The sequence below is a fragment of the Misgurnus anguillicaudatus genome, chromosome 20 (genome assembly GCF_027580225.2).
Source record: "Misgurnus anguillicaudatus chromosome 20, ASM2758022v2, whole genome shotgun sequence".
Classification (NCBI taxonomy): domain Eukaryota; kingdom Metazoa; phylum Chordata; class Actinopteri; order Cypriniformes; family Cobitidae; genus Misgurnus; species Misgurnus anguillicaudatus.
Genome location: NC_073356.2, coordinates 13,274,478 through 13,293,525, shown reverse-complemented (window position 1 = coordinate 13,293,525; position 19,048 = coordinate 13,274,478). Strand labels below are relative to the sequence as shown.

The 19,048-nt window shown below is 35.6% G+C and overlaps 2 protein-coding genes and 1 long non-coding RNA gene across 3 annotated transcripts in view; 2 read left to right on the top strand and 1 right to left on the bottom strand.

Moving 5' to 3' along the window:
• npr1a (natriuretic peptide receptor 1a) overlaps positions 1–2,306 on the top strand; it is a 127,547-nt gene extending 125,241 nt beyond the window's left edge. The window contains exons 20-22 of the mRNA XM_055219623.2: positions 651–825; positions 942–1,040; positions 1,171–2,306. Coding sequence (XP_055075598.2) covers positions 651–825; positions 942–1,040; positions 1,171–1,322 — 426 coding nt within the window. The 3' untranslated portion in view covers positions 1,323–2,306. The remainder of the gene's footprint in view (positions 1–650; positions 826–941; positions 1,041–1,170) is intronic.
• A 3,851-nt stretch (positions 2,307–6,157) lies between these two features.
• Positions 6,158–19,048, top strand: part of ints3 (integrator complex subunit 3) — a 29,375-nt gene continuing 16,484 nt past the window's right edge. The window contains exons 1-10 of the mRNA XM_055220159.2: positions 6,158–6,515; positions 7,191–7,274; positions 11,219–11,302; positions 11,392–11,505; positions 11,610–11,694; positions 11,771–11,837; positions 11,919–12,060; positions 18,199–18,328; positions 18,425–18,522; positions 18,611–18,802. Of these exons, the coding sequence (XP_055076134.1) occupies positions 6,432–6,515; positions 7,191–7,274; positions 11,219–11,302; positions 11,392–11,505; positions 11,610–11,694; positions 11,771–11,837; positions 11,919–12,060; positions 18,199–18,328; positions 18,425–18,522; positions 18,611–18,802 (1,080 nt within the window). The 5' untranslated portion in view covers positions 6,158–6,431. The remainder of the gene's footprint in view (positions 6,516–7,190; positions 7,275–11,218; positions 11,303–11,391; positions 11,506–11,609; positions 11,695–11,770; positions 11,838–11,918; positions 12,061–18,198; positions 18,329–18,424; positions 18,523–18,610; positions 18,803–19,048) is intronic.
• Positions 13,075–14,541, bottom strand: LOC141351425 (uncharacterized). The gene is made up of 2 exons (XR_012359681.1): positions 14,274–14,541; positions 13,075–13,804 (listed from the first exon to the last, which is right to left on the bottom strand). It is a non-coding gene; the product is annotated as an uncharacterized lncRNA (long non-coding RNA).

The window sequence follows — 19,048 nt, the reverse complement described above, 5'->3', positions numbered from 1 at the left end:
ATGTATTATATGGTGCCTGAGAGTGACGAGAACATAGTATACACAGTGCTGAAAATGGCAGAAATTTACTGGGGTAATTTTGGATGACTTCTTATATGGGTTTAAAATAACATAATATTAAAAATTGTATGTTTCCTCCTAAGTATGTTTCCTTGAGTATTTAAGTCACACACACTTTTAAAAATGTATCCTCTGGATAAAGACATTTTTTGAGAGTTTGAACATTTGGATATTTTCTTCATGGATATTTTAAATAAGAGTAAAAATCTAAAATAATATTCTTACCGTATTCTTACTTAATGATGCATTATAAAATAATAGTTCCATCTGGACTTTCTTACTTTGTATTTTGTCTTGTTTTCTGTATAAATATCTAAAAAGTCTTAAATTAAGATGTACTTTCTTGATGAGCAAAATGACCTAAGAAAGTAAGTCTAGTTTTTAGACAAAAAAATACAATTTAAAGTAATTTGAGCTTTAAACAAGCAAAAAAAAAATCTGCCAATGGGGTAAGCAAATTTGTCTTGAATTATATAAGAAGTCATGTCACTGTGAATGTGAAGTGTCATGTGACAACCTTGATGATGCATTATAAAATAATAGTTGCAGAAACTGTACCAATGTGTAAAATGTCTTTGTTGCGCCCCCAGGTGGAGACCATCGGTGATGCATACATGGTGGTGTCCGGTCTCCCTGTGAGGAACGGTAAACTCCACGCCCGTGAGATCGCCCGCATGTCTCTGGCTTTGCTGGAAGCGGTTCGATCCTTCCAGATCCGTCACCGGCCCAACCAGCAGCTCCGCCTGCGTATCGGCATCCACAGCGGTAAGTGTCACACAGAGTACAAGAAAACACTTCTGCACTTTGACATCTCTGGTTATTCTTGTCTGACTAATGGGAAGTATCGACTGATAGTCATGTCTGTGTGTGTGTGAGTTCAGGCCCTGTGTGTGCAGGGGTGGTCGGTCTGAAGATGCCTCGCTATTGTTTGTTTGGCGATACAGTCAACACAGCTTCACGTATGGAGTCTAATGGTGAAGGTAAGGATGTTTAGCATACTATAGTTTTCAAACATAAGTTTTGTTTGGAAAGAAACGATTTTTACTTATAATGGCAAAGCAGGGTTACATACGCTTTTTTTTTTTAAATCGACTGTATATCTTCCACTAGCTTTGAAGATCCACGTGTCAGAGGCCACACGGGCCGTACTAGAGGAATTAAACTGCTTCCAGCTGGAGCTCCGGGGGGATGTTGAGATGAAGGGCAAAGGAAGGATGAGGACATACTGGCTACTAGGAGAGATCACCTCTAACAATGACTGAAAACTAAATAACAAGGAGCAAAGCTCCCATGAGAGGAGAGAACAAAACAAAAACATCTAAACTGAGTATAAGAACAGTGTGGAGACACATCGACCTCGACTCGCCAGGACAAAAGGTGAAATGAGAGAAAATGTGTTGAGAAAGAGGAATCTGAGACTCTTACATGGAGTCTTTTCCATCTTCTGGTTTTTGACTCGTGGGAATCTCACTATGACTTTGCCAAGTATACACAAGACAAAACCTACACTTGAGCAGATTGCTGACTGTTTAAATGAAATGATCACATCAGTCCTGTATCTGATGGGCGTTCTCAGAGTTTAGAGTTTAATTGTGTTGCTACCATTGGCATGATGAAAGCCGGTCGTCAGGAGTAGATTTGATCTGTGTTTGATTTTGTTGTTTATTTTATTGATCATGCAGAGACACAGTGCTGTAGTTCCTTTCATTTTTAGCCATGCCAAATGTTTTCTGGGATACAGGTGAAGTTAAACCTCATCAGCTGCATCTGCCAGTCTGGATCTACTTTTATCAGAGGAAGCACAGGTGAAGATCATGTACATTACAAATATATAATAATAAATGTGACCCTGTCTGTGAAATCCAGGCTTAAATCTGATCATCTAAATTGGAGATTAGGAGCATTAACATTTGATTTCGATCTTTGACATGACCTTAATATATCTCAATATCAAGGTTATATTTTCACAGAATGTTCTTTACATTATGTCGGATGAGTTTATTTAGAAAACCAAACAATGCCTTCAGCTGGGTTTTCACAGGCAGAATCTTAAATGTCAAATATAATTAAGAAGGCAAAAAAATGTGCAAGGAAAAGGTGATGATGGATTTTGGTCTTAAAAGAAGCACAAAAGGTTACCTTGCAAGTATTAGATATGCTTGGTGTTCATGTAAATGCAGGACTTACCTTCCTTTTAATGACAGCTTCATGCATCATTCACAATACATTAAACTTGTATAATGTGATATACAGTGGTCCTAAATGTATTTTGACTTTTGGATTACATTAAATATATAAAAATGCATTAAATTAAAAAATATATTAAACCAAGTAGCATCTTAAACAAATAAAGATACACTGAAAAAATAAAGGCTGAATTTACTTAAAAATATTGTGCATCATTTTTGCACTAAGGTAAGTATTACATGGAATTTTAAGCATTTATGCAACTGCTTAAAATTTCAAGTAAAACTTACTTTAAAAAAGTGGATACAACAATTATGCATATATTCACTATATATTATAAATATATACTATATTTTTAAGTAAATCCAGCATTATTCTTGTTTTATAGTTGAGTGTCCAAATAGTTTTTTATAAATTACTCAGAAATGCTGGGGTATTTTTAATCCAGCGTCGGGTCGAAAAGGGATGAACCCAGCCCATTGGGTTGTTATTCAAATTATGCTGAGTTGTTTTAATCTGAAATGCTAGGTGGTTGTTTAATCCATTGTTGGGTTAAATATAATCGTTTTCTAGTTTAATTGAAAATAACCCAGCTTTTTTTTTTTAACTGTACACTCAAAAAACTAAACACTTCTTTTTGTGAAATTTTGTGTTTAAGAAGTGTGCATGTGCAAACTATAAAATATAATTGTGAATTGGTTTAATACATTGTTAATACATTGGTTTAATAACTTTACACACTGCAAAAAAATGATTTTCATGGAAGAAAATCTTAGCACTGAAAAAAATGATTCATTGAATTTACTCAATGTTTTTAAGGTAAGTGGTTGCAATCAATTTATTTAACCTACATTTAAACAAAAAAGATTAGTAAAGTAAAATAAAAAATAAATTTTTTGTTTAAATGTAGCTTAAATAAATTGATTGCAACCACTTACCTTAAAATTTTTTATTAAATTCAATGAATAATTTTTTTCAGTATGCTTTTTCTTGATGAGCAAAACGTTCCAAGAAAAGAAGTCTAGTTTCTAGGCCAAAAATATCAAAGTTAAGTGATTTTGTGCATAAAACAAGCAAAAAAAGCAAATTTTTCTTGAATCTTTCATGAATTTAGTGTTCAAGAAAATTTTTCAAAATTTTTACATTTGATATTGTTGTTCTAAAAACTAGACTATAATATACTAAATATTCATAAAAGACTAAATATACTAAGATTTTTTTTCTTTTTAGTATATTTGTCTTGTTTTCAGTACAAAATTTGAGACAAAAATAAACAATTTAAGAGAATTTGTGCTTAAAACAAGCAAAAAAATCTGCTTAATAGTGTATGAAATTTTTTCTTGATTTTGTTTGTGAATTAAGTGTTTAAGAAAAAGTACTAGATTGTTTTAAGCATTCACTTAAATAAAAAAAAACTAGCCTTATTTTCTTAGGTCATTTTGCTCATCAAGAAAAAGCATCTTTATTTAAGATTTTTTTTATATTTGTACTGAAAACAAGACAAAAATACTAATTATGAAAGTCATTTTTTTGCAGTGTAGTTTATTTTAAGTGGCATTATCGTTCACAAATGCTATTTTGGGCCACTGTATTTCTCAGTGAAACTGAATATTCATCAAGAAGTGGGATAAAGGATGTTTTTGGTTAAGAGTATTTCTGCTGGCCACACCGCCTTGTTACGTAGACAAAAAAACTACAAAAGTGGAGTAGTTAAATATTCATGATAATGAGAATAAACCTTTATCCAGAATGGTATGCATAATAGGGTTATTTTTGATATCATGTTGTCTTCTTTAGTAAGGTGTGAATAAGCACGATAGCAGTTTTTGATTCAGATCAATAGACACATAAATGTGAGGTCCAGTTTTGTGCAAGCTTTCCTATTCCATCCAACATCTACACATCATCAAGCCAGTTCACAGTTTTTCAAAAATCTGTCAAATCATCGAAAACCAGCCAGTATGAAGGAAATATCAGGTTCTGATTGATTTGTTGCTTCCCTGTACATTATGCAGCCATACCCTTTTATGTCTGAGCTGAGATAACAAGCATTTTTGCAATGACACCTGCTGTGTCATCAAGTCTCAGATAAAAATCTGTCTCGATTCATGGCTGTTACATTTCAATATAAACAATATAAGCTCTTGGATCCATTTCTTGTGCGGATGCTGCATACACTTCATCGTAACAGTAAACTGTTCATTTTTGTTTACATCAATCTTCTGATGATATTAAAAGCTTCACAACTCACAACGCTATATTTTTTAAATAAAAATGAATGTATGTTTCACTTAGTTGTAAATTGATGACTTTGTTTTGCCTCGTCACGTATTCACACCATGATGATGATGTTGTGACAACCGTCAGTCAAACTGTAGCAATGATGACTGGCATCCTGTGTTATAAGATCATGATTGATAATATCAGATCTGTACAGTCTTTTATAAAGCAGCTCTATTTGCTTTCCTGTTTGGGAGGGTTTGAGTTACGATTGCATTGCGGTATTCGTCTTATCTGTGTTATTTGGATAGCTGCTGGGTCTGTGGCTGATATTGTTATATATTATTACAAAGTCTTCAATTGCATTTTGAGAAGATTGTGTTTTGTTATTGTTAGGGTGGGTGGGACAGATTATGTAAAATAAACAATAACTTATAAATAACACTGAGTCGTTTCAACAAATGATTGTGTCAACACAGCAATGCACATTGTATTTACAAGTGTTGGGACAAAATTGGGCTTACATTGCAAACAATTAGTTTCTTTTTTAGTATTTTTGTCTTATTTTCAGTAGAAATATCTAGGAATTCTTAAATCAATATGTATTTTCTTGATGAGCAAAATGACCTAAGAAAATAAGTCTTGTTTGTAGACAAATGAATACAATTTAAGTGAAATTGTTGCATAAACAAGCTAAAATATCTGCCAATGGGGTGAGAAAATTTTGCTTGAATTAAGTGTTTAAAAAAAAGAAAACTTATATACCCATTGGCAGATATTTTCAAATTCACTTAAATTGTATATTTTTTGTATTTTTATATATATATATATATATATATATATATATATATATATATATATATATATATATATATACAAATGTACTTTGTGATTATAATAATACTAATACTAATAATAATAAATAAATAAATAAATCATTAAATATATATATATATATATATATATATATATATATATATATATATTAATTTATTTATTTATTTATTTATTTATTTATTTTATTTATTTTTTTATTTATTTTTTATTAGTATTATTATAATCACAAAGTACATTTGTAACAATACTGTGAATATATTTCATGGCAGTATTTGATCTTTGTTTATATACCAGGCTATATAATTTAGGGATGTTGTATACTATAATTTTTATTGTTATTTAACACAGTGAATGTCTGGATCTTTCATTACTGTCCAGACATTCATTTTTTTCACTCCAATAATATCAATAGGAGTGCTGTTCTTCGTTGTCCTAATTTTTTTTAAGAAAAATCATTTTGAACATGCTTTTTGTTAACAAAAAAACAAAGTACGCTTTATTTAATTAATAATATATCAAAATATTTTTTCTTAATATAAAAAGGCGAATTATATATTGTTTAATAAATGAACATGAAATGTAATCAAAGGCTGCCCTCGTGCGATGAAATTTCTAATTAACGTATTTTAAACTAATGATATAATAATATATTTGTCGTTTGTTGCAACCAATTCTTAATGTTTACTAAGTCAAGTTTGAGTTTTAAACCACGTTTACAAAGAAGCAGTCAAGTACACGGGCTTCTTTTTGTTTCACGAGTCTCAGAGACGCTGCCATCGCCGCCATTGGTCAACTGCTGCGTCAATCAAACGACTCCGCTCGCCATTGGTATAAATTCGCGTCTTTGCTCCGCCCTCCCCTCAGCGTTCGGAACACTTCCGCTAGGCCACCATGCCCTGCGGAAGTCGAATTGTTTCAGTCGGACACTGTGGAAAACACTGAAGTGGTCGCGCGAAGGGGGCGAATAAAGAGTCGCAAGCACACTGTAGGCACCCAGGACTGGGCGGAGAGAGGGTTAACTATCCCATAAGCCCACGAGACCCACGTAAACACTGAGAAAAGGGTTTAAAACGGCGCCCTAACCCCCGCGAGGTCCCGAGTGTGTGGGCGCAGCGAGGCGGGAGGAGATGGAGCCCTCGCCGGCTAAGGGTAAAGCGCAGGGTCGCATTCTGGTGTCCACCAGCCTGGATGCCAAAGATGAGCTGGAGGAGGTAGGGATCGACTCATTCCCATCAGCCTCAAACACATACGTGTCGTTACGTCTTCCCTAACGCACCTTTGTGAAGGAAAACCAAGGGAAAATTCGTATAATAACAATGGAATGACCAGGATGGAGAAGTTGACATGTTGCTAGATTTGCAGGAGATGACTTAGTTTTATGGTTTAATTTAATCTCGTAAATAAGAAGCGGATGGAGCTCGTTGACATATTTTAGACATTTGTTATACAGGCTGTCAGTATAAATACACCAGTGCCGAATTGACACATGGGCATCTGATCACATGCACTGATGTTGTCATGTTATGTCTATCAGTAGCTGATAGTGTCTGATCCATTCTTTATATGAGGATGTGGTCAATATGTATGCATTTACATTCATGCATTTAGCAGACGCTTTAATGCAAAGCGATTTACAAAAATTAGAAAACAACGATTTGTCATAGTGAAGCAATAATACAATAGAAGTCTAGTTTTACCATGCAAAAACATTACTGTTGAAAGAGAGAGATAGTTAGTATTTTGTTTTACTATGTATTTACTTCCATGCAACAGTGCAAAATTGAGAAAAGTGCTACAGAACTTAATTCAACTTTGAATGTGCAGTGTTGTTTTATTATTTTAATTTGACATGACCTCACCATTTGTTGTGTATGTGTGTGTTATAGCGCCTGGAGAGGTGTGTAAGCATCACCACGTCAATAACCAATGGGCTGTCAGAGCGAGAAGCCAATGATGCCCTCACTGCTCATGTGAGTGTTTTTGTCAGTCACACACACTTTAAGACATCTACAGTAGCATCCATGCTGTCATGCATGTAAATGGGGCATTGTCAGGGGCAACATGCTAATGTTTGTCCCAATTCGAAGGCTGCGACCTTCTAAGGACGCGACCTCATAAAGGGAACGCTCGGTCTTTGAAGAGAACTGAAATGAGACGGTCTAGCCTTGACCCAGGAGGATCCATTATTTGCGTCACCTGCTTTATGCACCCACTGCGCCTGTCGACAGGACACAGCATGACGTTTCGGAACCAGAAAAATCTAAAAAAAAAAAAAGAAAATATGACATGTTTATTTAGATTAAACCAACCCCTTTTTCAGCCCTTCTATACGCTACATTATTACTACCAGAGCTGGGTAGGAACGGATTACATGTAATCTGGATTACGTAATCAGATTCCAAAAATCAAGTACTTGTAATTGGATTAAACTACATTTTAAAATACTCGTAATCAGAGTACTGTTACTTTTTTATGGATTACATGATTACATATTATTCACACTATGGCAGTATGATGTTCACAATAATGTAAATCTCTTTTTTTTTAAATTTTTCATAATAAATTTACCTACCGCTTACGTTAGACAAGATGCAAAATGGAGCAGCACTAAGCGTTTGATCACTGGATGCAAGGGCGTTGATTTGGGTAGGGACGCTAGGGACATGTCCCTACCAATATCCAGGGAACACTGAATTGTCCCTAGCAATAATTTCGATCAAACAATGAATCGATATGTACATATAACCACTGATGTCCGTCTGTTTTTTATGTATTACTTATTTTATTTAAAGTAAAGCAGATCTGGAGTAAATATTTTGGTTCAGTTCTTAACTTGCCATGCCAGAATTTTTACTGGCATCACAAAAAAGTTTAACCAATTGTTTGTGACAGTGCGGCTCTGAAGACAATTTTATTTTTTTCCCACCAATGTCAAAATCAAACTTACTGGACTGTAGAAACTCACGGTTAAAAACACTTCAGTTTTATTTGTGAGGTGAAATTTAAGACCTAGCAGTATTGTTGCAGTGAATTTTGTGAAATTCAATATAGTTTTTTTTGTAATGTAGCTGTTTTTGTTTTTATTTACTTAAAATTAAGTAATTATGTTTTAAATTCATAAAAAGTTATTTTGTTTTATCAGTGTGTTACTATCAGTTGACACTAATAGCAAAGTGAATCAGTGTTAGTATTGTGAAGTAAAAGTCTGTACATTGCAGTTTACAAAGAAGGAGTGAAAAAAGAATTGAATATATTTTCCCCTCTTTATATATAGACGGTTTCAGCAGTAACAACATAAACAAGCGGCTGTCGCGGTCCGCACGTAACTTCCGGTAAACTCCGCTAAAAATAAATAACCACGAAGTACTTTAAACATAGTTTATTTATATAACAAGCAAAAGACAACAACACATAGATAACATAGGAAACCAAAACATTTCTTATTTTCGACGAGGCATTTGTTCAAGAGATCAGTTTAGCAACTAGTCAGACCATTAAAAAACGAAACCGGAAGTAAAGTTCGGATCCAGACGTGTATCACGTGCGTCCGATAAAACTGTCTATAAGATGTCAAAAGTAATCTAAATGTAATCCAAAAGTAGTCAGATTACGTTACCAAGGATGTGTAATCTAAGAGATTATATTACTGACTACAAATTTTGTCATGTAATTCGTAATCAGTAATGGATTACAATTCATAAGTAATCTACCCAGCTCTGATTACTACGCTAACTTGTACGGTTTAACTTAGCCCCTGTACTCTGCTGCTTATGTTGTCGATAAATTTTTCGGTGTTTTCTCCTGCATCTATTAATGTAAAGCTGCTTAAAAATAATAATAATAGCTTTATAAAGCGCTATATAAATAAAAATTGAATTGAACCAACAGTATATTAAATTAATCAACCTTAGAAATATACGCAACATACACTGAATAATATTAAGACAAAACATATAATACTAAAACAGTGACACAGACTTTTTTCTGCTAAATACACACTTATTTAAAGGTCCCGTTCTTTCTGTGTTTTTGAAGCTTTGTTTGTGTTTACAGTGCGCAATATAACATGTGCTTATGTTTCACGTGTAAAAAAAAACGCAATGTTTTTCACACAATTTACTTATCTCTATACCGCTGTTTTAGGGGTGTGACGAGATTTCGTGCAAGTACACTATCGCCCCCTGCAGACATTTGTTATAATACATAATGCTTTTTATTTATAGACCACAAATGTAATGTGTTTGTTAATGTTATGTTGTTTATTTGTAACTTGGTTTTGATACTTTATTTGAATCAATTTTTATTGCATCTTCGTTATTATGTAATTTTAAAGGCTATTGCTCACTTGGGTCTATTTTTATTACCCAAAAATAACAAATTACTTCATTATCAGTTAGCAAAATAATTGTTAGGGCCAGTCCTTGATTAGTTAAAACATTAAAAAAATAATGTGATTTCAGTTTCTTATTCATTTATTTTATCATTGAGGATTTCTTAAAAAGTGTAAAAATCTCGTCTCGTTCTTGTGAACCAAATCTTGTGTCTCGTCTCATGGATTGAGTGTCTCTTCACACTCCTACGCTGTTTTCATTGTCCTCAAAACGATCTGATGTCTTTCTTGTTCAGTGAAGTCCCTCCTTCAGAAATATGTAACGAGTGATTGTGTTGCTTGTTTAGTGTGTTGTTATTCGATAGCTTCTAAGCTTACCGTTAGCTTAGCTGGCAACTGACGTATTACTGTGGGCGGAGTTTATTCAAAAAACTGTTCTAATGACATCATTAAAGCAGGAAATAGAGGGCTGTACTAGTCCAAACCGGCCATCTCTGTAGGCTTTGAAAGGCAAGTTCTGTTAAAGAAAATATATCGCCTGGCAGGGAACTTTGAGCTTTATCATTTTACAGGTATTATTTATGCTATTATAGCAACATTACACACTAATTCGGGTTTAAAAAATTGGAGCAGAAAGAAGGTGGCCTTTAAATAAAGGTTTAAATGTTTATTTAAAAAAAATATCCAGCTGTTATATTTAGTAGTTACAGGCGCGCAGTGAATCTCGAGAGAGCATCGATGTGAAGGATCCATCCTTCGTATCCTTATCAGCACAGAGAAATAAGGATGCATTTTGATGCTTCATTTTAAGCAGCCTTCAAATTGGGACGGCCTTACTAGCCTTCAGTCACACTGCAATCGGTCTAAAAATATATCCTTAGAAGGTCGCAGCCTTCGAATTGGGGCACAGCTTATATGTGACCCTGGACCACAAAACCTGTCACAAGGGTCAATTTTTAAAATTGAGATGTATACGTCATATGAAAGCTTGCCCGAGATACAAAAATGTCAAAATATGGTATCTGAGGGTGCAAAAAAAAATTAATATTAAGGAAATCGTCTCCAAATGAAGTCCACTCCTCACAATACATATTACTAATGATAAATACATTTTTTTAATATTTATGATAGGAAATGTACAAAATATCTTCATGAACCAAAATCTTTCTTTACTTTATATTATAATGATTTTTGGTTTTAAAAAATGTTTGACGCATACAATGTATTTATGGCTATTGCTACAAATATGTGACTTATGACTGGTTTTGTGTACCAGGTTCACATTATATCACAACCGTGTCACAACCTTGTTTGCTATTATTACTTTTATAAAAGGCTTACTACATATATTAAAGACATAATATTTTTATTAAGTGCTATAAAAATTGTATTGCTGTCCAATCAAATGAAATGTGAAAAAAAAGATGATGTGCAATACAATATTTGTGGTTCATTAAATCAAGAACACCAGTGAGGGCCATTTCTGAATAGTGTAAATATTTAATAAAATCCATTATTAATGACAGTTATAATGAGTATACTGATAATGGGAAGTCATGTTATGATCATGGTTTTTGTTTGTAGGTTTGTAAGGGTCCACAGCAGCACGAGGAGGTGTGTCTGGGTCTCTTCACACTTCTGCTCACAGAGACTTCACAAGCACAGAGGGTACAACGCTACTTAACACACATGGACATAACAGCACACCCTTCGGGAAGCTTTTTCATTTACATTTTGTGTCATGTTTTATCCTGCAGTGCTACAGGGACCTGGCGCTCGTGAATCGGGATGGCATGAATGTGATATTAATGAAAATCAACCAGATCCTCATGGAGAAGTTTCTAAAACTACAGGACGTGTGCCGTCAGCAGGTCTGATATGATTTATTTAGCCTGTGCTAAATGTACTACTTTCTAATGTATTAAAAAGCAGTCTTATGTGTGGTTTATGATGATCTTCGGTTTGTGTGGTGCAGCTGGTGTGGTTGGTCAGAGAGCTGGTAAAGGGCGGAGTCATTGGAGCAGACGGAGTCCTCATGACGCTCATGAAACAGATCGCTGGTGCGTATACAACACCGCATGCAACATAAATATATAACGTAACTTTATACTGTATCTGATCTATGTTTATCTACAGGAGGAGATATCTCCAGCAAAAACATTTGGTTAGCAGAAAGCGTGTTGGATATCTTAGTGGAACAGAGGTGAGAGGTGTTATGCATTTTGTGACATGAGACACATGGTGAGTTTATAGGCTGCTTCATTACAGTTTGTCTGACGTCTAGGGAGTTGGTGCTGAAGAGCGGGATGTTGGTGGCCATGTCTGTCTACACGTATCTGAGGCTCATCGTGGATCATGGGACAACAACCCTGTTGCCACTCAGACAGAGAGAGGTGGACTTTTGCATCGGGCTGCTCAGAGAGAGGGTGAGTGATACTGAGAGAGGAAGAGGATGGGGAAGGACAAGGTAGATTTTATATGAAGGTCTCCCTGTAGTTAAGAATTTATCACATTTTAAATGCATCATAATAGCATATATAAAAGTTTGACCTGTCACAGTCATTTCTTCATGCTTTAAAACAGCTTGAATGTAACTCTACACCCTTGCCTCATTTAGTATTCACCTTATTCCGCCACGCCCCTTTTTAATTCTTCGCTCTTCCGCATTTTGTCAACAGACTTCCGCTGCTAATATGGCACAGTGCATTCGGTAGTTAGTTTGGTGGTTAGAAGATTGTTTGTAGTTCACTATAACTTTAGCGAAATTACAAATATCGCTACTGCTGTAAATGTTTTAAATTAGGAGCACGGTTAAAACTTTATACGACGCTCGGATAGTGTTATATTGTCCCATCAATAGTCTCGTGGTTAGACGATATGAAGCGGCCGCGGCAAGTAACCTGGCATATTTAATTACCTCGTCCTGTCAGGAGTTGATGGAGCAGCATTGAAAATTATTAAAAGTATGTCTACCAATATTTACACAGTGATTTCGTCTTTTTTAAAGCAAATGTGCACCTTAGCCAGTCCAATAACTATTTCGTTTTTATGTGGTATGTACCATGATAGAATTCATTTGCAAACTTGCCAACACTTATTCCTTCAAATCAGGAGACTTAAATCCTTTTAAGTGGAATCTAAAGCTCACATATGGTTTAAGAAATTCCTTACAGATCATATCTGATCACATTGTAGGCTAAAGGTTTATATAACTGCATGGCAGGTAACATCTGATCACATAGTAAAAATTTAATATAACTGCACAACATCTGATCACATTGTAAAGGTTTAATATAACTGCATGGCAGGTAACATCTGATCACATTGTGAAGGTTTAATATAAATGCATGGCATCATATCACATTGTAAAGGTTTAATATAACTGCATGGCAGGTAACATCTGATCACATTGTAAAGGTTTAATATAAATGCACAACAGCTCACATTGTAAATGTTTAATATCACTGCATGACATTTGATCACATATGAAGGTTTAATGTAACTTTACAACATGTAAAATCAGGTCACATTGTAAAGGTTTATAAAAATAACTATGGACTAAGAAACAGCTAACTTTTCAGCAAGACCACCCTGCAATAAATTAAGATGCAGCTTTATCGGAGTCATCAGGAGCTGATCCCAAGTGTTTTTCTGGAAGCTGTTGGTGTATGTACTGGTAAAGTGTTTGGCGACTGTGTAATGGATGCAATATCAACCCTGTGTAAAGCTGACAAGGATGGTTGTTTCTGTACATTTGTGCCAGCTCAACACATTGGAGCAGTTTCTCGGACAGGGTTTACAGGACTAGGCCTTAATTATATTAGGACATTTTAGTTTTTACAAACAAACCCTAAAAAAAACAAGACTGGTGCACATCTTGTGACAAAACAATGGCACTCGTTGAGGTATGCGAGTACAAGGTGTTTTTAAATTATTGTAGCTCAAATATGCATTTTAGCCTGGTACCAGAATAAGCCCTGTCCGGGAAACCGCACCATTGTTTTCCCATATCAGATGTAGGTTGCTTCAGGTTGAGTTGTGATTTTAAAGTGTAGTTGTGGTCAGAGACGGATGGATCCTCCCATTGTGTTTCTGCATCACAGTTTAGGAACATGTTGTTTATTGTATCATCCTCACAGTTGTTCACTGCATCACTACACATCAATGCATCTGTGAAAATAATATAACCATAAACATTTTTTATGTTAGTATTTAAAATAAACTTGCATCATGATAATTAATATATAAATTGTACCCATACTTAAACAACAGTGTGTGTGTAAGAGAGATGCATTAAAAAGAGACAGTAACATTATACACACAACGTCTAACTTCTGTGTTAAATAATACGTTGTTTAATAGGTCATTATCAATATCTGAATGAGAAATGAACTGACATTCTAGCATCTGAAATCTCGGTAACTTGTAGGAATCACGTGGGCTACTGTAATAATGTAATGTATGTACTATAATATCTCGTTGTACTATCGTAAATATAAAAATATATGTGGACAATTAAAATCATTCAAAATAGTTGCATTTGATAAACTAACGTTACTTATCTTAAGTGTATTTGTAGAACGGAGTTCACAAATCTAACTTTAGGCGAACGAGCACATAGTTAGCTAAGATAGCTTACCTGAAACTGGCCACCTTTTCAACACCCAGCGTGGTTTAAATTTACCGGAACATCGTAGTCGAACCTTTACTTGGGATAAGGGTGTTCCTCAGTCGGCTTCCCGTTCGTTAAAATTGGTAAGAAACAAACATAAAGGCACTTGAGTGAGCTTTTTAAGTTTAACACGTTGCCTTCAGCCACTGCCTCAGCTGCTCATCATGTATGCGGCCGGAAGAACGTTGACAAAATGAACGAAATGGCGCCGCCCTTGTTGTCGTGAAAAATGAGGTGAATATGCGGATCTATGAATATGCAAATGACTCAATCGCACAGCTCGGAACATAGAGACAGAGCGCAGTTATGCAAATTTGAAAAACACGCCCACCGGGGGGGAATTCAATCCAACCGTCTCCATTGACTTTGTATTGCGAGAGGCCGTCTCCTTGTCATTTCTGGCTTATAACAAAAACAGAATAATGCCTAAAAGCTGATGTGTGACAATATGTACAGCTAACAAGCCAAAGAACCCAGAAATACATTTTTATAAACTGTCGAGCCGTAAAACCCTGCCTTTGAGGAGAAAAAAAGTGGATCGCCGACTACGTTTCCCCCTAGTGGACGCAGTTCTACTAATATTAGTACTATGAAAAGTTGCCTGTTTCCACTTTTCTGTCTGTAAACGCTCGTTTTTTGAGCTCGACAGCTTATAAAAACTTATTTCTGGGTTCTTTGGCTTGTTGGCTGTACATATTGTCACACAGCAGCTTTAAGGCATTATTCTGTTTTTTGTTATAAGCCCGAAATGACAAGGAGGCGGCCTCTCTCAATACAAAGTCAATGGAGACGGTTGGATTCTTTCCCCCCCGGTGGGCGTGGTTTTCAGGTTATGACGCAGTGAGCTCTGTCTCTATTGATATGAATATGCAAATTAGTCCCCACCTCCACTATTTCGCACCACCTCGGACCATAGTTATATATGTAAATAAAGGCTGTTTCAGGCACATAACTGCTAAGTTCGGTTTCACACAACGTATACGTGAACTGCGAGTTTGCAGCACTAATTTTTAAGCGCTGATGTTTAAAACACTAACCCTGAATGTGTGAGCAACACAGAAGCACAGCTGAAGCAGCATCCAAACATATGATCTATGACTTGAGCTACTGATCCACGCGTTTAACTATGTTGATATTATTGGTTACTTTTGTGACATTGAAAACCAAGGGGATTTTAAACTGCGGGAATGAGACTGTCTCTAATTTTATGGAGAAAATACTCAGCATTGATGTTAAATGATTACTTTGCACATGGCTTGTTTTAAAACAAATTATTTCACGGCTCTCTGGAATGCTTGATTCTGATTGGTCAGTTGAGACATTTGCAGGTTCGTTCTTTTCAAATAATAACCGCTCCAAAGTAATAACGCATAGCCAGTACTACTTGTACGATTTAAATCGCTCCGCGCCAATAAAGATTACTGTTTGGCGCCATCTTGTGACAAACACTGGACAACCACAATTAAGAATGGAAAATTTAGACATTAATTTTAACATGTACGGAAAAAACAAAACATTTAAACAGTGGATAAAAGAACGAACAACGACAAGACACGGAGAGCTTACTGAGACTGAACTTGACAAAATAGAGCATGACAGCTACGAAGCCAACACACAAAAAAATACAGAATGGGGATTAAAACTTCTCAAAGACTGGCTAAAAGAGGAAAAAATGGAGACAGACAAGTATGAAGCAGAGGATCTTAATAAGGTATTACGATCATTTTATGCATCTGTGCAAAGTTTCGCGGAAGGATAAAAATGTTAATTTACAACAAATATGCCAATAAAATGTTTCAAATTCATATTCATGTCCAGTTTTTTTATGTGGCAAGTAGCCGTGTAATAAGCGGGATAATGTAGAGGCAGCCGGTAGTTATCGGGTAAATAAGCCCCTTCAGTGTGATACAAGACCCTCCGCTTCGCGTCGGGTCCTGATCACACTGTCGGGGCTTATTTCCCGATAACTACCGGCTGCCTCTACATTATCCCTTACTTAAAACACCACATAGACATATAACCAACAATAAAAACCTGATTTTTACCACAGTGGGACTTGAAGTCAACGTTAAAATGTATTTGCAACCTGCTTTGGAGAAGTAGTGAAATAAACTTGCAAAGGGGGTGGGATTTTGGGGTGGAATCGGAATTTAATTGGAATTTTCAAAGCTGCCTCAATTTGACAGGATGAGAGGGGAAACAATTTCCGGGGGAAGCAAATTATTATTTTGTGATAATATTTTGTGAAAAAATGTGTTTTATATTTTATGAAACATCACAATACTTTTTTTAATTCTTTATGTCCACTAAATTGTTTACTATTGGACCGATAACATGTTTAATATATAATTAGCATTACATTTTTTATGTTGACTTTTGTGTAAAATTTATTTTCATGGATATACTATATCGTTTTGTATTTTTTTGGTTTGGTTATTAGAAAACATAGAGCTATGACAGGAAATAATGGAAATAAAATTTACATTAAAGATACAATTTGTAAAATCCGCCGCTAGAGGGCGCACAATCAAAACAATAACACTGACGTAGATTAATGATGCTCTGAAGCAGCGTGGCATGATGGGATTTGTTGTCTTTAACTCAACCGCTGATGGACATCAATTAGGCAGGAATGAGAAATCATGTTAACAGATGAGGTAATCAAGTCTTAAAAATGTTGCGTTTGGGTCATCGTTTTATTTCACTATGTAAGGTTTAAGGGTGGCACGGTTCATGAAAAAATCGACGGTTCATGTCATGCGCAACGTATGTAGCCTCGTGCCCTGTATGTGACCTCAGATAGCGTGTTTCCCTTTCGCGAATCGCGTAAAAGAAGAGGTGACTGGTGTGGAGAGTGAGTGCTGCAGGTCATGTTATGTGTAGAAATGGCAAGTGGGAAAGAAGTCTGCCGGAGTTGGAGGATGCGCCAGCGTCGTATAAGTTTGGTGTGTGAAAACATTTTTTATTTCATGTTACCTATGATGACAGCAGAAATAAAACAATAGATAGAACTGCAGTCAATGGGTTGAATGTGTTCGAACAGCCACACGCGACCGCCTGCTCTCCGCCCATTTATCTAATCTGAGGTACTGAACACAATGTTTTACGTCTTTTTTGACTTCTGTCGGGAACATACGGTGAACAGCGCTATTTTTAGCCTTTCATTGATAAAACAATTTCCGCCTAGTTTCATTTTGCTAGCGTGTGAAAGTTGCGCGATATTATTTCATAAATTGCCTCTCAAAGTAATCGGGACAAAAGTGGACAAAAGAGACGGATTTAAATATTACAGGTGTAAACGTTATGTTTCTCTCTCGTCCACATATACTCTCTGCAGTATTTAAGCAGCCTCTCAGTGATAAATCTTAGAGCTACACTGAAGTTGGCATTTTGATAAATGCAAGTTATCTTTGTGTGTTAAAAAGACGCATACGTTCATGTAGATGGCAATACACAGTCTCTTTTTTTGCTAAATAAATGAAAAGCATGTTGAAATCATCAATGTCTTCCCTCTTGCTGTATCAAAATCTCGCCTGGCTTTCCTCAGAGATGGCCTCAATAATGTGCTTAAAGTCAAATTCAGTTTGTGCATGATTACATGATATAACTTTTTTAATACTGTATACTAAATTATGGATAATTAATACATTAATAAGATAATACATTTCTGGAGTGTAAAAAATTAAAAGAAAAAATAACAACAGGAACTGTACAGAACCGAGAACAGTGACCATAAAACCGTGATACGAACCGAACCGATGGTTTTGTGAACCGTGCCACCCCTAGTATCTAGGTCTTTCTACCAAAAATTGTTACTTTACAGAAGTTAAGTTTGTTGTAAATGGTGTTTTTTGTTTGTTTAATTGTTTGCTCGCACTGTGTGTTTTAACAGTTCATGGAGTGTTTTATCATCGGCAGAGATCTTGTCCGGCTGTTACAGAATGTGGCTCGTATTCCTGAGATGGATTTACTGTGGAGAGATTTTCTGCACAATCCTCAAAACTTAAGCCCACAGTTCACAGGTTTGTGTTAGTGTTGAGTAGTTGTGTACAGTAGTTGAATCGTGTGTGTGTGTGTGCGCGCGTGTGCAGAGATAAAGTTTGTATTTCTCCTTGCAGGCATCCTGCAGCTCCTCACATCTAGAACTTCACGCAAGTTTCTGGCTTGCCGCCTCACACCTGACATGGAGACCAAGCTATTGTTCATGACATCACGGGTAACCACACACACCTAACACATCATTATTTAAGTATCAATATTGTTTGTTTTCTTGTAGTTAAATTTATGAACGCACATTGCTGCAGGTTCGATTTGGGCAGCAGAAGCGTTATCAAGACTGGTTTCAGAGACAGTATCTGTCCACTGCCGAGAGCCAATCGCTGCGCTGTGACCTCATACGCTATATATGCGGTGTGGTTCATCCATCCAATGAAGTGCTTAGCTCTGACATTCTGCCACGCTGGGCTATTATTGGTTGGCTGCTGACTACCTGCACGGTAAACTTATATGTATTTAAAACTACAGTTTGTTTAAAATGAATGACCAGATTTTTTTGTCTGTAAAATCAAGTTTTGGCTAATTATGAGATTTTGAGGCAAAGTTTGATTTCATTCATTGATTTGAATCTCTGACATGACCTTACTCAGTTAATATTAAAGACATCAAAGTTATATTTTCACAGTTATTGTTCTTGACAGCATGTAGGATCATTTGATGTAAAAAACTAAATCACTAAGCTTGGT